This window comes from Hemiscyllium ocellatum, chromosome 24 (genome assembly GCF_020745735.1).
Source record: "Hemiscyllium ocellatum isolate sHemOce1 chromosome 24, sHemOce1.pat.X.cur, whole genome shotgun sequence".
In the NCBI taxonomy this organism is placed as follows: domain Eukaryota; kingdom Metazoa; phylum Chordata; class Chondrichthyes; order Orectolobiformes; family Hemiscylliidae; genus Hemiscyllium; species Hemiscyllium ocellatum.
In genome coordinates, this window is record NC_083424.1 from 34517768 (window position 1) to 34540408 (window position 22641).

The 22641-nt window shown below is 39.2% G+C and overlaps 1 protein-coding gene across 2 annotated transcripts in view; it reads left to right on the forward strand.

The window, feature by feature from the left end:
• Positions 1-20915, forward strand: part of fbxo21 (F-box protein 21) — a 32523-nt gene extending 11608 nt beyond the window's left edge. For both annotated transcript variants that reach the window (XM_060843689.1, XM_060843690.1), the window contains exons 8-12: positions 16-192; positions 3695-3827; positions 6933-7123; positions 18165-18322; positions 19226-20915. In XM_060843689.1, the coding sequence (XP_060699672.1) occupies positions 16-192; positions 3695-3827; positions 6933-7123; positions 18165-18322; positions 19226-19398 (832 nt within the window). In that variant the 3' untranslated portion in view covers positions 19399-20915. The remainder of the gene's footprint in view (positions 1-15; positions 193-3694; positions 3828-6932; positions 7124-18164; positions 18323-19225) is intronic.
• Positions 20916-22641: the final 1726 nt, after the last annotated feature.

The following is a 22641-nucleotide window of genomic DNA, read 5'->3' on the forward strand; positions in this document are numbered from 1 at the left end:
CCTTTTGCTTCCTAGGAGTACTGATATTTTAGATTATGTCTACATTGACGCCTTTAACAATGGAAAACCACATACTGCAAAGGAATGCAAGCATCTGATTGGTCAGCAAGTAACATCTAAGTTTTATAATTCGGTGACCCCTAAGGATGTGTTGTTCCGCATGGTAACAAACCTGTTTCATTTGGGGAAGAGGTAAGATATATACTCCTACACTGAGCTTGTATTGATTTTGGAGCAGTGGTTCCATATAATTGAGTGCTAGTCATTCAAAGCTGTATTTGCTGTGTTCCTCATTTGAAATGAAACGCTTAATGGTATCCAGACTGGAGACCACGCAGTAAGGAAATTGGGAGCTGTGTTTATGCTGTGTTCCTCATTTGTCATGGCTAATAATACCAGTGAGTAGTATTTGAAAAGGAGGACTTCCCATTCTGACTGTTGAAGTATTTGTTGTGCAGACTTATTGGATAGAAAATTATATGGTCGAAACAAACAGGCATGGCATCCGAAAATAAGATAAAAACAATGATCTTTTATAACTGGCTTACACAGCCAAATATGCAGTCTACTTAAAGATTTGACAATTTGTAAGTTATGACATTAGACTCCAAAATGAGCTTCTTAAACAATTGGGGAACTGTTGAACATGTTGGCCTTCAGAGAAATTTAGTCAGTCCGTTGGAGTTGAAACTACTTCAGTCTCCTTACATCTTGTGAAACCATACTATGATCACTATAGGGAGTATTATGTCGAATTTCTTTAGCAATAATTTTCTTCTGTAATCATTGTTTGTAGTTCCATGTTCCTAAGTCATTATAATTAATATGCAGATGTAGTAAGCCATTAGGAAGGCAAATGATACATTGGCCTTCATCTTAAGGGGATGTCTTGCTATAACTTAAAGAGCTTTAGTTCTTTTTTTTTGAGCCTATACTTGCTTTAGAGGGAGTATAATGAAAATTTGCCAGATTAATTCCCAGGTTGTGGGTTGTTTCATGAAAGATTAAGGAAACTAGATCTGTGTTCCCTGAAGTTTCAAAAAATAAATTTTTGAAAAATGACCTCCGTTGAAATTTGCAAACTACTTACGCAATATGACAGAATGAAGTTAGAGGAGATGTTTTTCTCGGTTAATGAGTCTAAAACCAGGGAAGTTAGTCTTAGGATAAACAGTAAGCCATTCAAGACCGAGATGAGGAAGAATTTCTTAATTCAGGGTGCCTTTGTTGTAGAAGCTCAATCATGGAGCATATTGAAGAAAAAAATTAACAGACTTCTGGAGACTAATGATGTCAAAGGATATGACAATATTATGGGTAAGTGGCTAACTAGCCAATTGAATGGTAAAACAGGTCTGATGGGCTGATAGGCCTTCTGCTGTTCCTATGTTGAACCAATTTATTACAGTTTTTTGAAGAAGTAACATGCTGTGGATAAAGTGGATGTACTCTTATTTCAAGAAGACATTTGATAAGGTGTCTTATCAAAGGTTAAAGCAGAAAATAAAAGCTCATTGTATAGGGTGTAACATTTTGCATGGATAAAAGATTGTCGATTAATAGACAACCAAGTAAGCAAAATGTGTCATTGTCTAGATGTGACGTGGAGGTACTGGTGTTGGCCTAGGGTGGACAATGTCAGAGATAACACAACGCTAGTTTATAGTTCAACAGGTTTATTTGCAATCACAAGCTTTTGGAGTGCCGCTTCTTCAAGTGAAGTCGCCTGACAAAGGAGTAGCTCTAGGAAAGCTTGTGAATTCAAATAAATCTGTTGGACTATAACTTGGTGTCATGTTACATCTTACTATCTAGAAAATATCAAAATCACAAGTGACATGCCACAGCGATCAATGCCGGAGCCTCAACATTTTACGATTTATGTAAATTACTTCAATGAAGGGGTTGAAGGTATAATTGCTAATTTAGCTGACGACACAGAAATAGGGAAGTAAATTTTGAAAACAGAAAGGTACAAAAGAATATAGATTGTGTGGGAAAACACTTGTCAAATGGAGTAGATTATAGGGAAAATGTGAAATTGTCCAATGGCAGAGAATGAAAGAGGAGCATATTATTTAAGTACTGAGAGGTTGTAGTACTCACACAGGAAAATTTTGTGTCCCTGTACATCCATTGCAAAAGATGACCTAAGTGTATCAAGTAATTAGGAAAGCAAATAGAATGTTATTGTTTATTTTGAGGAGAAGCGAATGTAAATGTAGAGATGTTATGCTTCAGTTATACAGAGCATGGGTGAGACCACATTTGGAATACAGGCTGTCCTGCTATAACACGACACTTGAGTTCTTCTGCAACCTCAATAGGCAATCGCACTACAGAAGACTGATATTGAAAATCACTGAACCTGTTCAGCAGCATGTTTGCGTTATCCAAACAGTGTCCACAATTCATCAATCACATTATAGCCAATTCGCATTAACAAAATGCACATTATAGCAAAATGACCTGAAGTGTTTACTGTTGGTCTCCTTATTCTGGAAAGATGTCAGTACTTTGGAGGCAATTCAGAGGAGATTGACTAGACTAATGTATGAAATGGTGAAGTTGTGTTATGAGGAAAGGTTGAACATGTTAAGCTTACATCTGCTGGAGTTTTGAAGAGTACGATGTGACTTAATTGAATAATATAGGATCCTTAGGAGTCTTAACAATGGTATATGTAGAGAGGATGTTTCATCTTATGATAGAATCTAGAATTAGGAGTCACTGTTCAAAATGAGGGGTTACCTATTTAGAGCAGAGATGAAGAGAAATTATTTCTCATAGAAGGTTATAGAGTTTGAAACCCCCTTCAAAAGATGGTGGAAAATGATTCTTTGAACATTTTTAAGACAATAATAGATATTATAAGCAAGGTAGTGACCAATTTGTTGGGATGATTGAGGAATGTGGAGTAATCATATCAACTGTGATGGTATTGAATGGTGTGGCAGGCTTGAGGCACCACGGGTCCTACTCCTGCTCCTAATTGAAATATGCATATTCTATTACTCTGTAGCAGTCCCAGTGTGTTTAAGCACTTTTGTTGGAATCACGGGGATTTCATTGCCAGCATGGCTGATAACGAACATATGTTGGCTGTTTTGAAAATCATGCAGTATTTTGTGTGAAGCCTTCTCCCATTTTGATCTTTGAAAATGATAGGTCTGAACTGAAGTCAAGTTTCCAATGAGGAGGCTGGGAAGTCACTTACTGTTAGAGAACCAAAGACCATTTGCAGATATTTTGTAGCCATCAGTTTCGTAAAGTCTGTTAAATGAAGCATTATACTAAGGTCCCATTTTCCTGAGTAAGTGAAAACAGAAGATCCCCTGGCAATGTTTGAATAAAACCAACAAGTTCTTCGGGTATTGTGACCAGCATTTCTCCTTCACCCAACGTTGCCAAAACAGACTGTGTGAGCGTTTGTCTGCTCTGTGCACTATAGCTGCCATGTTTACCAGCACTGTAACAGTAACTGTATTGCAGGATGTAGGTAACTGCCTATGATATGCTTGGGACACCTGCATATCTGAAAAGCCTCATACAAGTGCAACTTCTAAGCTGTTACTATCTAGGGTTAATAACTGCATTACAAGGTGGAACACTTGGTTGTAAAACTTTGAAAAAACACTTGCCTGCAAATGTTCATTTACACATTGCCCTAAAATAATTTTATTGTTGTTTACAGAGAGGGAAGTGATCAATCTTACCAATTACTACGAAATGCTCTTGATTTATATCTCGCCTTGTCTCCTGATGAGGTTCAATACCTGATGCTTCAGGCTAGACTTTATTTCCATTTAGGAATCAATCCAGAAAAGGTAATTTGTGAAACTTGGACTTTCTGTGACTAGTTAAACTTACTGATTGTTTACCATGGACTTGTTGAATGCATGTTCTTCAGTGAGTGGTCATGCAGCATAATTAAGAGAAAAAAACGCAATAGCCTTGTGCTTTCTGCCATTAAGAGTCTGGAAATTGTAAATGTTAATAGAAATGGAAATTGAACTGGACATCCTCCTCCTTGTTGATGTGTTCCTGGTCGGATATGGCAAGCTATAAACACAATTTATAATGAATGTCAATCTGCTTTCAGTCATTGAATGCAAATTATTCTTCACAGTCAAGACAAAATTAATACAACTGTGGAGAAATGCTGTTTGGTAATTAACATGAAGAATACTGTTAATTGTATTTTAATTAAGTGTTTAATTGTGCTCAGGTGGTGGATTAAATATCATTCATTTTTGCTCCTTTAAATGTAGTAGATTGGAACCGTGATTGTTCAGTATGGAGGTGCATACTGTATTGTCAAAAAAGCTTAAGTGTGTAAACATTCGGCTCCATTTCAATTCTTCACCATCTGGCTCCCTGGGTTAAAGATCCGATAGGAATGAGGTTCTTTGGGAAAGTCAAAATCCCACCAGGCCTGAAAGATATGATTTTCTCATATGCTGAATTTCTGCTGTAAATGAACATTTGGGCAGAGATGTTGAATGAATTGGTTCTTTCCCATGATCAGAAGCAACACGGTGTGTTCCACATCTCCTCGGTACTGCATTTTAACTGACTCCATGGAATACAAGAGAGATGTCTAGTGCACTAATAAGATGTATAAGGTGTGAATGAAATATATAGTTTCTTAAAATATATTCCCTCCAACACAATTTTTTTGTTTGAAAGCAAGTTTATGCAATGCCAAATAGAGCAGAGAGGATTCTATGTAAGTAATTTAATCTATAGACAGGGATGTTCTCGGATCAATCACAGCGTCTCAGCTGGGACAGTGTTTGGGATATTACTGTTGGACTCAACTCCTGTGACTAGGAAGGGAAACATTAGTCATGGCTTTGCTTTCAACGACAATGCATGACATCATCTCGATGATGCTTGTGTGAAAATATCAGGTGAGTCTAATGTGATACACTCTGTGGTTCAATAAATGTCAACACATCTATAGCTTAACTCAGAGAAATTGAGAGGGTGTGGGAGTGAAAGCATTAAAAAAGGAAGCAATAAAATAAAACTTTCTTTGAAGAAAAGAAGCTTTTCCCTTTTGGGTTGTCTTCTGAATTTCTGTGAATTTAAGTGGAAAACTGAAGGCTGATTATGATCGTGATTGTAAGATAGAAAGGAGTATTTTGTCAATGCTGCTGAAGTACACGCATTTTAGTACCCCTGTGAAGTGCAAACACTATTGATCGTTTCCTGGAATCTACATATTTTTAAATGTTGAAATCTGTTCACAACACTACTTGTACTTTAGTTTTATGGACATCAGTTCACATTTAGTAAGGCAAGAACATGTTTTTAAAAGGAAAGATGTATAGAGCTTTTTGAGACAGAGCAAGAGGGTTGAATGAATTAATGGATTTTTCAGAGTGCTAACCAGAACCATGATGAATTGAATGGTCTTTCGTACTGTTTGATACTACAAATACTTAAAGGTACATTAAAGCCATTCAGTAAAGAAAAATAAAATACTTTTGCAAATAATGAATTAGTGAACCAGAATTAGTGCAATGTGTAAATTTTGGTCACCTTTGGGGTCTGACATCATATTTCTCTTCTGTAGGTGGTCCTATTTTTTTCCAAAATGTATTTTCTCAACAACCTTGAAGAACTAACTGAGATCACGAGCACCAAATCAACTGCAAAAATTCTAAGAGCACCTCTTAACATGTGCACATATACACAGGTGTTCAACTCTGTTCACAGAACAGTTTTTCAGTTTAAATTCCCATTTAATTTTAATACTTTCACTTGGAACAAGTGTAATTTCAACAATAAACTGTGTTTCTAAATTTTACTTGCTAGCACATTTGTGTCATCACTGAATTAAAGAGGGAAGATGTGATTATAGTTAGTAGCTTCCAAAGTCAAATCTTGGAAGGGATTATAAATGTCTTGGAAAGAAAAAAAATCTTACATTATGTGTGAGATTAAATCTGCAGTTTTCTGACTGAATCATGATTTTCATAGGAAGACTAACTAATAACTGGGATTCCAAGGCCCGTCATTGTACAGAGGCAGAGAGACATGGTACAGCCATCTATTATTGTTGCTAAAGCTCTCCAAAGAAATGGTCCACCATCAAAAAGCAAGGAAAAGAAAATAATTTGCTGCTTCTCTTTCTGACTCTGCCAAAGACACAGCATTGGCACTTGCTGCTTGCCTTGCTTTGATTTGGTAGTGAGATCAGTCTGTGCCATCGTGAGACAGCAGTAAGATTGGGAAAAGAAAGTGCTTTTGGTGAATCGGGATTTTTAAAACCCAACATTCACAAAGCCAAAGAAACTGCCTTATGTAGGTTAGATATATAAATTCTCATTCAGTCCCAGAGAGGGAGCTCTTGTTCAGCTTCTGTGAATGTTGGTAAAGAACTCCCCATTACTTAGAAGTCATTTCTTTCACAAAGCATCCTGAGTTTTGTGCACTGATCTTTTGAAAGAGATTATGGGGCAGAAAGGAAGCACGCTACAAGATTAGAGTCAGTGATCCTGAATTAGAGGAAGTTCTAGATAGATAAAACAAAAAACTTCAGATGCTGAAGATCTGAAATAAAAACTGAAATTGCTGGAGAAACACAGTATGTCTGGCAACATCAGTGAAAAGAAAGTAGAGTTATGTTTCAAATTCAGTGACTACCTGCTGCTGAGCTTCTCCAGCAATCTCTCTTTTGGTTGAAATTCGAGATGGATGTGCTTTGTGACAGATTGTCTTTGTTTTAAGTTGATGCATATAAGCCATCTGTTGTTTGAAATTTGTCAATGATTTTTGATTATATTTTCCCATAAGTTATTTGAATTTTCCAATTAATTTTTGTTATCTGCAGTGGCCCATCTTTTAGCATTATAAGTTTCACATTTTTGTCATGGTTTTTGTGTTTATCATTTGATTCTGTTCCAGTGCTTTCTTTTTCATAGGTGCTGGACATTCTTCAACACATACAGGCCGTGGATCCCTTGCAGCATGGTGTGGTGGGACACTTAGTCCAGCTCACCTTGGAGCAGATTGCACGCAAAAACCAAACGACTCAAGTTCAAGTAAAACGCCATACAGACGAAAAGCACAGAAAAATACAGTTTTCAGTGGGACTTATTATGAAACACAAAAGGTAATTTTGGTTTCAGCGCATCCTGTTACATTTCAGATAGCCTTAAATGCAATTAACCTGAGGTTGTTAATGTAACCTAAGAGGACACTTTCTCAATCTTAGTGAAGCAAATTCCTTATAATGATAAAACTCCAATGGAGACAAAGCTTTCTTTTATTGTATCATCCCCATTTTCTAAGCAAGAAATCTGATTTATTTCTACTACATGGTAATCCCATTTCAGAATTGTTTGATTTTGACTTTCTGTCTTTTGGATTTGCATGAGTTTGTAAAAGGAGTAGATTGATGGTTATAAATTAACTTAATTTTGTAGGCTGTTTCCCATCTCTATGTCAGGATGCACCAAAAATGGCACTACCTTATTAACTGCAAAAAAGGAAGTGCTGGAAACACTCATATGTCAGTAGGAAGACCACAGCCTCCTTCTTGCTTTATGGTCACTGCCCGACCCCCCTCTGTATTTCCAGCATTTTCTGCTGATATTTCAGATTTCTAGCATCTGCAGTACTTTGAGCTTTGTACTCACGTTTCTACAGTTCTTTATCAGATTATTAGAAATGTTTCAAGTATTACTAGAAATATTGTTATGCAGTCAAACAGAAATCAGAAAGAGTTAGAGATTAGTTTGAGGTGTAGGTTTTCCAACTAGTTGCTTAAATTAGCTGTTTCCAATTAAGTATTATTATTGCTGTAATTAAATGTTAGAAATTGCTGTTTGACACTGTGAATTCAATTCCTACACTGACTGAGGTTACTATGAAGGTCCCACCTTCTTAACCTTGCCTCTGAGGAGCGGTGATATTTGGGTTAAACTACCAGCAGTCATCTCTCTTTAATTAGCAGTCCTATGATCCTCCGGGGCTATGGTGATTTACTTTTATATGTTGCCAACCTAGAATGCATAGACTTTTTTGACTTGGATATTAATGAAATTAAGAGCTGTTAATGCTGGTGATACTTCCCTTTTTTTCCCATTTTGCCATGCTGTACGCAAAATAAATGCGATTTGTGACTCATTATAACAATGAAAGAATATCTTAATATTGTATTTTGCTAGTATAAGCTAAGTATTTTAACGCCACTGGAAACTATTTAGTTTACTCTTAATCATCCCTCATAATATAAAAAAAAGTTTGTTTATTAGTGATTTATATTATTTAAATTATTATTTCTGTTGTGATAGCATGTTCTTTTTGCTTTAGCTCTAGGATGTATTTTATGTTAAATTATAGTTAAAGCTAATCATTCTGGAAATGCAGTAGAACCACAACTATTTGTGCTTCTATTATTCTTAATCTCAGTTATCCCTCCCATATGATCCCAGCTGAACGAGAGGACAAGGCATGGAAGAGCTGGTCAAAATCTCTTCTCCCCCCTCCCTCCCACCCCCCCACCCCTAGTGTCAGTTAAAGCCTCTTTAGCTGCAAAAGTAAGTGTTTTTCAAAAGTAAATAATTAACAATCCATTTGATAACTTAGTTAGGTCATGCTACAGATTTTGTCTTGACGTTATTGATGAATGGTAAAGGTTTGATTCGCTGATAGGACACACAGGGTGGACATTGAGGGGTAATGTTTGCCTTGGTAGGATATGAGTGGTGTGCCACAAGGATCAGTGTTGTGGCCTCTGCTATTTATAATCTATTTCAATATCTTGGATGAAGGGTTCAAGTGTATGGTTCCTAGATTTGCTGAAGATTCCAAGATGGGCAGGAAAGGAAGTTTTGAAGAAAACTCAACTAGTTTGCAAATGGTTAGAGGTAAAGTAAGCGAGTGGGCAGAAATTTGGTTGTTGGAATAATATAAAATGTATAGTGGAATATTCTATAATGTAGGAAAATGTGAACTCTTCTACTTTGACAGGAAGAATAGAAAAGCAGCATATTATTTAAATATAGATAAATTCCGATATCTGAGGTACAGGAGTACTGGTACAAGAGCCACAAAGCGTAAGTATGCAGTGAGAACAGGTGATGAGGAAAGCAAACAGAATATTGTTGTTTAATGCATACGAAATGGAATATAAAAGTCAGGATGTGTTCCTCCAGTTATATAGAACGTTGGTGAGGTCCCATCAGGAGGACTGTATACAGTTGTGGTATTTAAGAAAGAATGTAAATGTGTTAGAAAAAGATAATGGAAGCCTCACTTAATTGACACCTTTTCTTATGAAGACAGGTTGAACAAGTTAAACCTGTATCTATTGGAGTTTAGAAAGATGAAAGGTGATCTTAATAAAACATAGACGATCCCGAGGAGAGCCAAAACAGAAGTAGCTGGAAAGTCTCAACAGTTTGGAAAAAAAAGTCTAAACAACAGCAGTTTTAAAAGGGAGAAGAACAGACAAAGGAAGTACATGGTGAAGTCAGTGTAGGAGAGAGAGAGGGAGAACCTGCACAGTTACTGCCTTTGTTGTTTGAATTCATGTATCGCTGGACATCGGAATACATGTGGGAAAATTAACAAATGGTGAAATTCACAGCTGATCTTGGAGAAACTGTTGGGCGAAGTTCACAGCACATAATCAGCTAGGTCAATCGTTGTATTAAGTGTGGTCTACAGAAAGTCTGCAGTAGTGAGTAGAGTGGGTTCTTTCTTGATGATATGTTTTTGGAGATATGCCTATTGATTAAACTTAAAATATAAGCCATAACTATTCATTTAGCTTGGGGCAGTGTTTGTAGAGGAATAAGACAGTGTTACTTTCTGGGTCTGTAGATTGTGAATGGCCTTTAGTAGAGTGATATGTACTTCTTGTCAGATGTGGAGGTTTAAAGAGAGTTTAAGGGTTACCTCGGATTATATCTGTCATAAATGCTCTCTGAAATAGATGGTGACACCTTGCAAATGTCCATATTATAGAGGAGGAAGTGCTGGATGTCTTGAAATGCGTAAAGGTGGATAAATCCCCAGGACCAGATCAGGTGTACCCGAGAACTCTGTGGGAAGCTAGAAGGGTGATTCCTGGGCCTCCTGCTGAGATAGTTATATCAGCGATAGTCACAGATGAGATGCCAGAAGACTGGAAGTTGGCTAAAGTGGTGCCAACATTTAAGAAGTGTGGTATGGATAAGCCAGGGAACTATAGACCAGTGAGCCTGATGTCAGTGGTGGGCAAATTGTTGGAGGGAATCCTGAGGGACAGGATGTACATGTATTTGGAAAGGCAAGGACTGATCAGGGATAATCAACATGACTTTGTGCGTGGGAAATCATGTCTCACAAACTTGATTGAGTTTTTTGAAGAAGTGAAAAAGAAGACTGATGAGGGCAGAGCCGTATATGTGATCTATATGGATTTCAGTAAGGTGTTCGACTAGGTTCCCCATGGGAGACTGATTAGCAAGGTTAGATCTCATGGAATACAGGAATAACTAGCCATTTGGATACAGAACTGGCTCAAAAGTAGAAGACAGAGGGTCGTGGTGGAGGGTTGTTTTTCAGACCGGAGGACTGTCCCCAATGGAGTGCCACAAGGATCAGTGCTGGGCCCTCTACTTTTTTTCATTTACATAAATGATTTGGATGCGAGCACAAGAGGTACAGTTTGTAAGTTTGCAGAAGACACCAAAATTAGGAGGTGTAGTGGCCAGCGAAGACAGTTACCTCAGATTACAACGGGATCTTGACCAGATGGGCCAATGGCTGAGAAGTGGCAGATGGAGTTTAATTCAGATAAATGTGAAGTGTTGCATTTTGGTAAAGCAAATCTTAGCAGGACTTATACACTTAATGGTAAGGTCCTAGGGAGTGTTGCTGAACAAAGGGACCTTGGAGTGCAGGTTCATAGCTCCTTGAAAGTGGAGTTGCAGGTAGATAGGATAGTGAAGAAGGCATTTGGTATGCTTTCTTTTATTGGTCAGAGCACTGAGTACAGGAGTTGGGAGTTCATGTTGCAACTGTACAGGACATTGGTTAGGCCACTGTTGGAATATTGCGTGCAATTCTGGTTTCCTTCCTATCGGAAAGATGTTGTGAAACTTGAAAGGGTTCAGAAAAGGATTAGATTAGAGCAGATTCCTTACAGTGTGGAAACAGGCCCTTCGGCCCAGCCAGTCCACACTGACCCTCCGAAGAGTAACCCACCCCGGCCAATTTCCCTCTCACTAATTGATCTAACACTACGGGGCAATTTAGCATCACCAGTTCACCTGGCCTGCACATCTTTGGATCTTTACAAGGATGTTGCCAGGGTTGGAGGACTTGAGCTATGGGGAGAGGCTGAACAGGCTGGGGCTGTTTTCCCTGGAGCGTCGGAGGCTGAGGGGTGACTTTATAGAGGTTTACAAAATTGAGGGGCATGAATAGCGTAAATAGGCAAAGTCTTTTCTCTGGGGTCGGGGAGTCCAGAACTAGAGGCATAGGTTTAGGGAGAGAGTGGAAAGACATAAGAGACCTAAGGGGCAACGTTTTCACATGGAGGGTGGTGCGTGTATGGAATGAGCTGCCAGAGGAAGTGGTGGAGGCTGGTACAACTGCAATATTTTAAGAGGCATTGGATGGGTATATGAATAGGAAGGGTTTGGAGGGATATGGGCCGGGTGCTGGCAGGTGGGACTAGATTGGTTCGGGATATCTGGTCGGCACGGACAGGTTGGACCGAAGGGTCTGTTTCTGTGCTGTACATCTCTATGACTGTATTAGATCTGGCAGCATCTGTGAAGAGAAATCAGCGTTAATATTTCAGGTCTGGTCACCCCTCTTCAGAGCAGATCCTGAGAAGACTTGACAGAGTGGAATGTGAAAGGATGTTTGCTCTTGTGGGAGAAACTAGAGTGGGAGGGCCACAGATTTTTTTCAGATAAAGAAGGACCAGTCTCAGCACAGCACTTCAGTATTTGATTTTTAAAAAATTTAACCCACCTAATGTGGCTCTGGTTGACTCGATCACAATTAATTACCCATCCTTAGTCCTTGAAACGTACTTCCTTGAATTAGTGCATTCTAAAGGTTAGGTACATTTGTGTGCTGCTGGGAAGGGGATTTTCAGGATTGTTACCTAGTGGCGTTGAAGAAACAGCAATATAGTTTCAAGCATATATGTAGAAAATGTAAATAAATTTAAATAGACCATAAAATATAAGAAAAATGAACAGAATTAGGCCATTTAGCCCATTAAGTCTGCTCTGCCACCTGAACGTGGCTGATACGTTTCTCAGTCCCATTCTCCTGCCTTCTCCCCATAACTCTTGAGTCCCCTTATCAATCAAGAACCTATGTATCTCTGTCTTAAATACACTCAATGACTTGACCTCTACAACCCTCTTCTGAAATGAGTTCCACAGATTAACCACCCTGTGTCTGAAGAAATTCCCCCTCATCTCCGTTCTAAAGGTTCATCCTGTAGGGCTCATACTGTAAGGCTCTGCCCTTGGGCCCAAGTGTCTCAATGTGGAAATATCTTCTTCATATGCAATCGAACCAGGCCTCTCAGTATTCTGTAAGTTTTAACCAAATCCCCTCCCTCATACTTCTAAACTCCATCTAGTACAGACCCAGAGTCCTCAAGCACTCCTCATATGACAAGCCCTTCATCCCCAGAATCATTCTTGTAAACCTTCTCTGGACCTCTCCACCGCCAACATATTGCTAGATATGGGGCCCAAAATTGCTCCCATTTTCCCAAATGCCAGAGCCTTATACAGCCTTAGCTGTACATCTCTGCTGTTGTATTCTAACCTTCTTGAAATGAATATTAACATTGCATTTGCCTTCCTAACTACCAACTGACTGCATGTTAACCTTAAGAGAATCTTGAACTAGAACTCCCAAGTTTCTTGTGCATCAGATTTCCAAATCCTTTCCCTATTTAGAAAGTGGTTTATGTCTTTACTCTTCATGTCGACGTACATAACCTTTCACTTTCCCACATTTATAATCCGTCTGCCACTTCTTTACACACTCTCCTAGCCTGTTCAAGTCCTTCTGCAGCCACAACACTACCTGTCCCTCCACCCATCTAATATTTAAAAGGGCTGAGGTGTATGGATTAGGAATTGACTAGCAATCCAAATTCAGAGCAGTAATGTAATTTGGGGATTCACACAGTTATGAGACTGTACAACGGTCTAGACAGAAATTATGTCAGTGTTCTAAATTGTTTTGGAGGAAAAGGCTATAAAGGTTTTGGAGAAAAGTGACCAAGTATGAATAAAACTATTTGCCCTTGTTGAACATAAAGGGTGACAGACTAATTGGAATAAACAGTCTATTTTATGTGTATTTCAGTGGTTCTTGATTATCCGTTTTCTAACATCTCACCTCTGTTATGCTGCATTCCACATTGCATTTCAGTATTTTTTTTAAAGAGTGTAAATCACTCATTTTCCTTCTGAAATACAATAATATGTTGTTTCAGATAAAAACTTTTATTATAATATAATTAATTTTTGTAGTTCATGGATAGATTGGAAGCAGAATTTTCATTTGTGATAATTAATGGCTAAGATGAAGCAGTGTGCAATACTGTTCCTTACGTTCACTTTTCAGTTACTAAACAGGTATATTCTGAAGTCCATTAAGGGCTGAAGTTTGAAGCAAGTCTCTGTAGATTGGTAGCCACTTGTAAATATCCAATAATTGTTCTTAGAAATATATTAAGAATCAAAATCATAAAAGTGACACGACATGACTGGCCGCCTTTCTTTCAGCAGAAAACTTCTGATTATAGAGTCTTCAAGCCCTACTATTTGGCGATAGGCTCTTTGGCCCATGCTGACCAAATTGTCTCCGTGCTAACCCCATTTCCTACATTTGGCCCATATCCTTCTAATTCTTTCCTATCCATGTATTTGTCCAAATGCCTTTTAAATGTTGTTAATGTACCCACCTCAGCTACTTCTGCTGGTAGCGCATTCCATATGCCTCCTACCCTCTGTTTAAAAAAAAATGCCCCTCAGGTTCTCTTTTATTCTTTCCCCTCTTAAACTTAAACTGATGCCCTCTAGTCCTTGAGTCCCTCACCTTGCGAAAAAGACTGAGTGTATTCATCCTATCTATGCCTCTCATGATCTTATACACCTCTTTAAAATCCCCCCTCAGTCTGCTATGCTCTAAGGAAAAGATCCGAGCTTGTCTAACCTCCCTCCTATAACTCAGACCATTGAGTCCGGGCAACCCCTTGTAAATTTCTCCTGCACTCTTTCCAATTTAATAGCATCCTTCCAAAGCAAGGTGACCAATACTGGACACAATACTCCAATTGTAGTCTCACTAATGTCCTGTATAACTGCAATATAACTTATATGCTCAATGTCCTAACTAATGGAAGGCCAGTGTGCCAAGTGCTGCCTTCACTGCCCTGTCTATCTGTGACTCCACTTTCAAAGAACTGTAAACTGAACTCCTTGGTCCTTCTGTGCCTCTACACACCTTAAGGACCCACCATTCATCTATCTTGATTTGACTTTCCAAAATGCAAGCCCTCACACTTATCGATATTAAAGTCCATTTGCTATTTCTCAGTCCACTTCTCCAGCTGATGAGGTCCTGCTGCAATTTCTGATAACCTTCCTCACTGTCCATGATACCACCTATTTTAGTGTCCAGCAAACGTTCTAGTCATGCCTTGTACATTCTGATCCAAATCATTGATATAGATAGCCCAACACTGGCCCCTGAGGCACTCCACTAGTCACAGGCCTCCAGACCGACAAGCATTCTTCCACTAGTACGCTCTGCTTCCTAGCATCAAGCCAATTTTGTCTCCAATTTGCTAGTTAATTTTGTTATTTCGAAGTTCACAAACAAGGAGGAATTAAATATCACAGGACAGGAGGGAAGAATAGAGAACTTGAATAGGATAAAAGCATACAAGAAGGAGCTGCTAAAAGGGTTAGCATTGCTTTTATGTTAGCAAGGTCCATCCTTAATTGCTGAGGGAAGCTTGGGTGGAGATGGTAAAATATTTCATTCATCCTCAGATATTTTGCCTGCATGTTCATTGGCTATTTGACAACTGAAAGTGTGTTGACGGTTCACTGATATGCTGAAATGAATGTCATGTATGGTATGGTTTAAGTTCATTTTGCAATTTGATGTAATTTGAAACTTAGGAACCGGTTCCAGTTCATGTTTCTGCAGAATTTACTTCTCTCAAGTGTGAAATCCAGCTGATGCATTAATCAGTACAGGTACACAATCCTTTAACCGAAATCCTTGGGGCCAGTTGTTTTCTCAGAATTTGGAATTTTTCGGATTTTTTAGTAAATAACATTTTCACAGTGCAATAAAAGACGTGGGTTAAGTGGATGTGGAGTTGAGTAAAGGATTGTGTATCTGTAGTCTGTTGAATTCATGTACCACTGTTTAACAATTACAGAATAAAATCATGAGGAGCATGGATATTATAAATAGAGAAGGTCTTTTCCCCGGGGGTGGGGGAGCCCAAAACTAGAGGACATAGCTTTAAGGTGCGAAACAATTGCAGCCTCACAGTCCCAAATCACATCTGCCACCCCAATTTATTATCAAGAAAATTACAACACAACATAATCATCGATAGGTATACTTTAAAAAAAATTTTCTTCATGGGATGTGGGCATTGCTGACCCATATTGCCCATGCCTAACTTTCCCAGAAAAGATGGTGAAGAGCAGCCTTGTTGAGCTGCTGCAATGCTTGGGGTATGTGTACACCCAGTATTGTAAGGAAGGCAGTCTCCCAAGGAGTTGACCCAGTGACAGTGAAGGAACAGGGATATATTTCCTAGTCAGGATGGTGAATGGGGTGTTCCTATGTAGTGTTTCCCCTAAGAGACTTGGTGACAATGGATTGGACATTTTGAGTAGAGAAGCCCTTTTATAAATTAGCAGTTGAGGTTGCAGTGTACTATTGTAACACATTTCCTCAATGGTATAAAAACATAGATTTTGTTTTGTTTTTAAATAATTTTCAAACTGAAAGAGCTTTTCCTGTATTGCTACACAAGTACTCTACAGGGTACAAAAGTACTGCTTTTCTTTTACACCAAAGGGTGCAATTTATTTTTTTTAATTCTCCAATAAGCCTGTGAATCACATTCTATCATATTGAGTTAGCCAGAAAGTTTGTTTAAATTCCTGAATTGTACAGTTAATCCTTAAAAATCTGTGTACAAATTATCTAAGTCTTCCATTCCTTGAGGAAAACAGATGTTTATCTGGTCTGGTATGTGGACTACAAAATGTAACATTTAGCACACTCTTTCCACATTACAGACGTGTGATCTCTATTCCTCTACAGTGGGTTGAATTTTATCATTGCACCACATATATGTGAACTATACATGAAAATTCTTGCATATGTGATGGAAACATGTTTGGTTTGCTTTATTTGAGAGGCATTTGGTTTCTGTACATGGATTGCGTTTGTTAAGCCTATCTTTCTCTGGTTTAAAAGTAAGCAAGTAAGCTATTAATTTAATTAGATTATCTACAGTGTGGAAACAGGCCCTTCAGCCCAACCAGTCCACATTGACCGTCCAAAGAGTAACCCACCCAGACCCATTTCCCTCTGACTAATGCACCTAACGCTATGGGCAATTTACCATGGCCAATTCATCTGACCTGCACATCTCCGGACTGTGGGAGGAAACCGGAGCACCTGGAGGAAACCCATGCAGACACAGGGAGAATGTGCAAACTCCACACACAGTCACCTGAGGCTGGAATCAAATCTGGCACGCTGCTGCTCTGAGGCAGCTAACCACTGAGCCACCGTGCCACCCGGTGCTATGATCTGCAAATGTTAGTTGACGTCAGTAGTTTGATTAGGTATAAGCAACTGTACCCGAATGACACTGGCATGTGCAATAGGAACCAATTTTATTTAGGATTGTTAATTTATGCATCATTCTGGAGTTTTTCATTTCTTTGAATGTAGTTTAATTCACTGCAGTTTCTCAATTTGTGAAGTTAATTCTCTGGTGCAAATTTATGCAAGATAAATCAAACAAGTCTACATTTCTTCTGAGTTATTCAAACTGCTGTCTCCAGTACCACCTTGCAACAACCTGAATCTTCTGAAAGTCAACACTCACTGTTGGGTTGTTTCTCTGTTTCTATTGCTTTTTGCGATGATTGAATGCTGTGATTCTGGCCAGGACTTCCAGGTCCAACCTGTGGAAATGTGGAGCGGTTTTTCATAAAGCTTATTCCTTTTAGTGCTAAATCTTCAGGGAGAGGATAAACCATGCCCCCATTTTTCACAGGAATTAATTACCATATTGTGGTGAGTGCTTTTTTACCAACACTAAAGATCAATTTAAATTCTCATAATTTTTCAGTGTGGTAGAGAGTGAGTGATTCTCTAGCTGTAAGGTGGTAAGAAAGGAGAGGGAGGTTGTAGATGGTTAGCTTGGTGGGTTGGTAGTCAATTCAGGTCACTTTGGGGGCTGGTCATGTCAGCTTATGTGGAGTTGTGGCTTTACCAGGCTGAAGGTTAGGATGGGGAATTAGAGAATCTAGGCGATTGTCAGGCGGTGCAGGCTGTTTGGAGTGGGTGTCAAAGTGATGGGTTGGAAGGTTGTTGGATTTGAGAGTAATCATTTGGGGTGAGAGGTTATGAGGGTGCAATTGTATGGTTGCTCAGGCACTAGACTAGGACTTGTTGAACACATTTACTCGGTAAGTCAAAATTGTTTGGAAGTTGGAGTCTGTGGATTAGAGAAATTGCCTGCCACGAATAGAACATTTCTGTCCACAGTCAGCTTGTCGGAACTTTTACAGGATCCCAATTGCACCTCTGGTTCCGTATCTGGTATCTGACTAGCTGTAGCAATCTATGATTCTTCTAATTCTATCATAATTTTTTTGCCTTTTGTTTGTGTGCATGTCTGAATGACTGTGTTCTAATTTCTCTTGTCATCCATCGCCACAGTTTTCTTAGATATTTCCTCTTCTGTATATCTTAGATTGTCTCTGTGCATTTCACACTGCTTGCTGTTTATTGGTTTACATAAATGTTAAATCTCTGTCATTAATCAGTGCAAACCTAGATTTTTGATGCCTGTCAACTAAAATGTTCATAATGAATGTTACTTCATCTGTGAATCTTTCCTTTAGGTACGGTTATGACTGTGTGATATATGGATGGGATCCCAAGTGTACAATGGGGTTGGATTGGATGCGAACTATGGGAGTCCATAATCTACCACATGGACCTGACCAGCCATTCTACAATGTTCTTGTCCAGGATGGCTCATGCAGATATGCTGCACAAGGTAGATGTTCAGTGTACCTGCCTATATGTTTAAATGGTAGAATAAATCATATCATTGTTGACATGGTGCCTATACCAAATGTTGTAGCAAGCTGAGATTTTTGAGTAGTCAAACGATAAACTAGTCAAAAGCTAAACAATTCTAGGACTGTCCTGAAGTCAAATTTCCAGCTGGAGCTAGGGCAAACGGAGGGATGTTGAGCACAGGTCAGTAGGAAAGATCAGTTGTCTGCTGAATTGAACAGAATCATGGAAGTGACTAGACTGCTTTGCTTTGTGGGGAGTCAACAAGGACTCAATGGAGTCTTCTGTAAAACAAAAATTAATGAATTATCTTGAGCTTCTCAAGTGCTGACTGACCCTTTTTTTTTAAGATACTCATTCTAGATCAAATTATTAATTGCTATTAGTTCTGGATGTTTGGCTTAGTGGTTAGCACCGCACCCGAAAAGCCAGGGACCTGGGTTTGATTCCAGCCTTGGCCACTGTCCGTTTGGAGTTTGCATGTCCTCTTTGTGTCTATGTGGGTTTCCGTTAGGTTCTCTGGTTTCTTTCCACAGACCAAAAATGTGCAGATTAGGTCAATTGGCCATGCTAAATTGTTGAAATGGGTGGCGCTGGAAAAGCAGGTCAGGCAGCATCCGGGGACATGCAGGAGAATCGACATTTTGGGCATAAACCCTTCATCAGTTGCTAACTTGTCCATATTGTCCAGGGATGTGCAGGCTAATTGGGTTGATCATGGTAAATAGGGATAGAGTGAAGGAGCTGGGTCTGGGTGGGATGCCTTTTGGAGGGTTGGTACTGAATGGCTACTTTTTCCGCACCATATGGATTCTGTGATCCAAATGAAAGTCTTCACGTGTTGATGTTTTAAAGTCTAATGCCCTGACTAATCTTACAGAAAATCTGATTTGTCATGCATCGCCACTGGAAATAGGTCATGAAGAAGTTGGTCGCTACTTCTCAGAATTTTCTGGCACACACTACATTGCAAATGAAGAACTACAGAACCAATATCCAGATGACATGGTGCTGACATCTCAACTTGTGGAGAAGGTATATGGTCGTTCCTGAGTCACCTTTCAGGAAGGAGTCAAATGTTGCAATGCACATGTACTTTATTGACAATGGGTCTCATCAATACAGTTTGAAAAATGTATCTCAGGGCACCTTTAACACTATATATATATTATACACAGTTATCATTTTCTGTACCTCTTGGAAGAACTTGTAAAGATGAAAGACACAATATGTCATTTGGTAATAGCCATTACTGAGGCATTTGGTTTTCTGGTGGTGAAACTGCAGTGTTTTATTACATAGACATCATACAAATCTTGTTCCACTAATACAATACTTCATACAGAAATGTGTAAGGCCATAAAATGAACTCCTGAAACTGGTATTTTGTCACTTTATTTGTACATACCTATTGTGTAAAATTAATGTGAAAAACATTGAAAGGGAGTGGCTTTTAATTTGATACAGTGAGAGTTCAGTTTTCCTGCTGTTGGCACATTTTCCAGAAAATGTGCCATATCAACTGTCCCAGCGAGATAATTTATCTCAAACCCTATTTAATGAAGTTAACTCTCTAGATTAGAAACTGCTATTCCTGGATATCAGTCAACAAAATATAGATGTGAACTTGTGGTGACAATGATGAAACAATTCATTCGGGAGGTCCAAGCTGTTGTGACAATGTACGGCCTTAAATGGTCTACCAATGGAAATTTGGGATACTAAAGTTTTGCTTAGTAGTGAAAAGGTGTCATCACGCAGCTTCTCTGCCAGTGTTTGTATAATGTTAAATTAGAAATTAGAATGACCACTTTTTCTTTGTTAGCGTAACTCTTTTGACAAAAAATTGACTTTGTTGAGGTTCCTAAACTAGTTAACACCAATTTATATTCTGTTCAAACTTCATAAAAATGATTTAATGTTACAGTATCTTATAGCCAGAGTGATTCCAAAATGTGAGTGTTTACCTGAAACACAAACTGGCATTTGTGCATCTCCAACTGATTGAAGGGTGTTGAATGCAGAGGCTGTGGTGCAACCTCTCCTCCATGCATGGCCAGTGCAAGTGTACAAAAGTTCAGATGTGTAGTTAGGTGCACTGGTGTTGGTTACAGGCCACTAAAGGTTTGCATAATTATAAAACGAATAAGAAAAGCAGTAGCCAATGTGGCTGCGTACATGTATCCTGTAGTTCTGCTACATATTTAATATTTTTGAATGGCTTTAATTTATGGAAGACAATCTAAAGGTATTTAATTTTTAGAATCACTAACATAAACATATTACAATAGGCTTCAGCAAATATATTGTACAAATCAATGGGTTATTTATTCTGGTATTTGATATATGCAAACACACCTAAGAGCAACCCCCATTTCAGATGTTGTGTACTCAGGCCAAGTTACAACTCTCTCTTGAAATTATATATATAGTGATAGAATTTTTGCCCATTTCTATTTTGACCCAAGAACTGTAAACAATAATGGTGTACACAGCCCTGTTGCCCTGCAAAATCCTGTTTACTAATATTTGAGGGTTTGTGCCAAAATAAAAAAATCTACCCAGATTACTCAAGCAAAAGCTAATGTAGTTATATGCTTCGAATCATACCGTACAGATAATGATGCAGACAGTGCTATTCACTATCCTTGGGAATGTGCTGTCCCACTCAGCACAGTCCTCATGCAGATGAAGACCCACCTTCACACTGAGGATGCCCTCTGTTCTGTTGTATGGTCCTATCACCATGCTGAACAGGTCACTTCAAATACATCAACCAACTCAAAACTGCGCATTAATGTAGCTCTGTGGCAATTAGTAGCAGAATTGTATTCAACTACAATCTGCATCACAGCCTGGCACATTCTGCACTTTGTCATTATGATGAAGCCAGCGGATCAACTTGGTTTGACGAAGAATTCTGGAAGAAAGCCAAGAATTGTCAAACTGGTCAAGATACAACACAGGTCTACTTGGATATCAAGCAGTGTAAGCAGCATGCGGTACAGTTAAGCCACCCCACAACAAACAAATTTAAGGTCTGCAGTCCTGCCTCATCCACTCATGAATGATGGACAATTAAGTAGCTTGCTGTGGGTGAAGGCTTCGCAAATAGCCCCATCCTTAATGATGAGCGATCAGTGCAAAATGACAACATCAGAAGCATTTGCAAGAATATTCAGCAAAGCTGCTGGGTGGATAATCCATTTTGGCCTACTGTTGAGGTCACAAACATCTCTGATGCTTACCTTCAGCCAAATCAATTCACTCCATGTGGTATCAAGAAATGGCCAAAGGTCCGAGATACTGACAATAGTACTGAGCAGCTGTACACCAGAACTAGCCAAGCCCCTAGTCTTGTTGTTCCTGAACATTACACGCCTGAATGTAGGAATTCGGAGTAGCAGCAGGCAGCAGCCTTGAGTCTCCTCCGTTAAAGAGTAAGATTTATGGCTGATCTGTCTGACTTCTGCTTTAAAATTATTAAAAGACAATGTTTCCCTCACCTTAACAGGAAATGACTGTCAGTCCTCTCTGAGAGGAAAAACGTCATTTCATCTCTGTTTCATATTGGTGATTCCTTGATTTTTAAACACTAACCTGTAGGTTTAATTCTGCTATTAGAGAAAACAACCACTTCAGATCTATCCTGTCAAGCCCACTGAGGCTCTTACGATTCTATTAACATCTCTTATTTTTATATCTAAGGGCTTGTGCCAAAAGTAAAATAGCTGTCCAATAAATTAGGCAACATCCGAGGAGCAGGAAAATCGACATTTCAGGCAAAAGGCCTTCATCAGGAATGAGGCTGGAAGCTTCGGGGATGGGGCTAGGGGGAAGGTAGCTGAGAGTACAATAGGTGGATGATGGAGGTGGTGGTAATGGTGATAGATTAGAGGGAGGGTGAAGCAAATAGGTGGGAAGGAAGATGGACAGGTCATGAGTGTGGTGCTGAGCTGGAAGGTTGGAACTGAGATAAGCTGGGGGAACGGGAAATGAGGAAACTGGTGAAACTGGGTTGGAGGGTCCTGATGAAGATGAAGCATTCTTCCTCCAAGCGTTGGGTGGTTAGGGAGTGGTGATGGAGGAGGTCCAACACCTGCATGTCCTTGGCGGAGTAGGAGGAGGAGTTGAAAAGTTTAGCAACAGGGTGGTGGGATTGTTTGGTGTGCATGCCCTGGAGATGTTCTCAGAAGCATTCTGCGAGGAGGCGTCTTGTCTCCCTAATGTAGAGGAGACTGCATCGGGAGCAACGGATACAATAAATGATATGTGGAAATGCAGGTGAAACCTTGA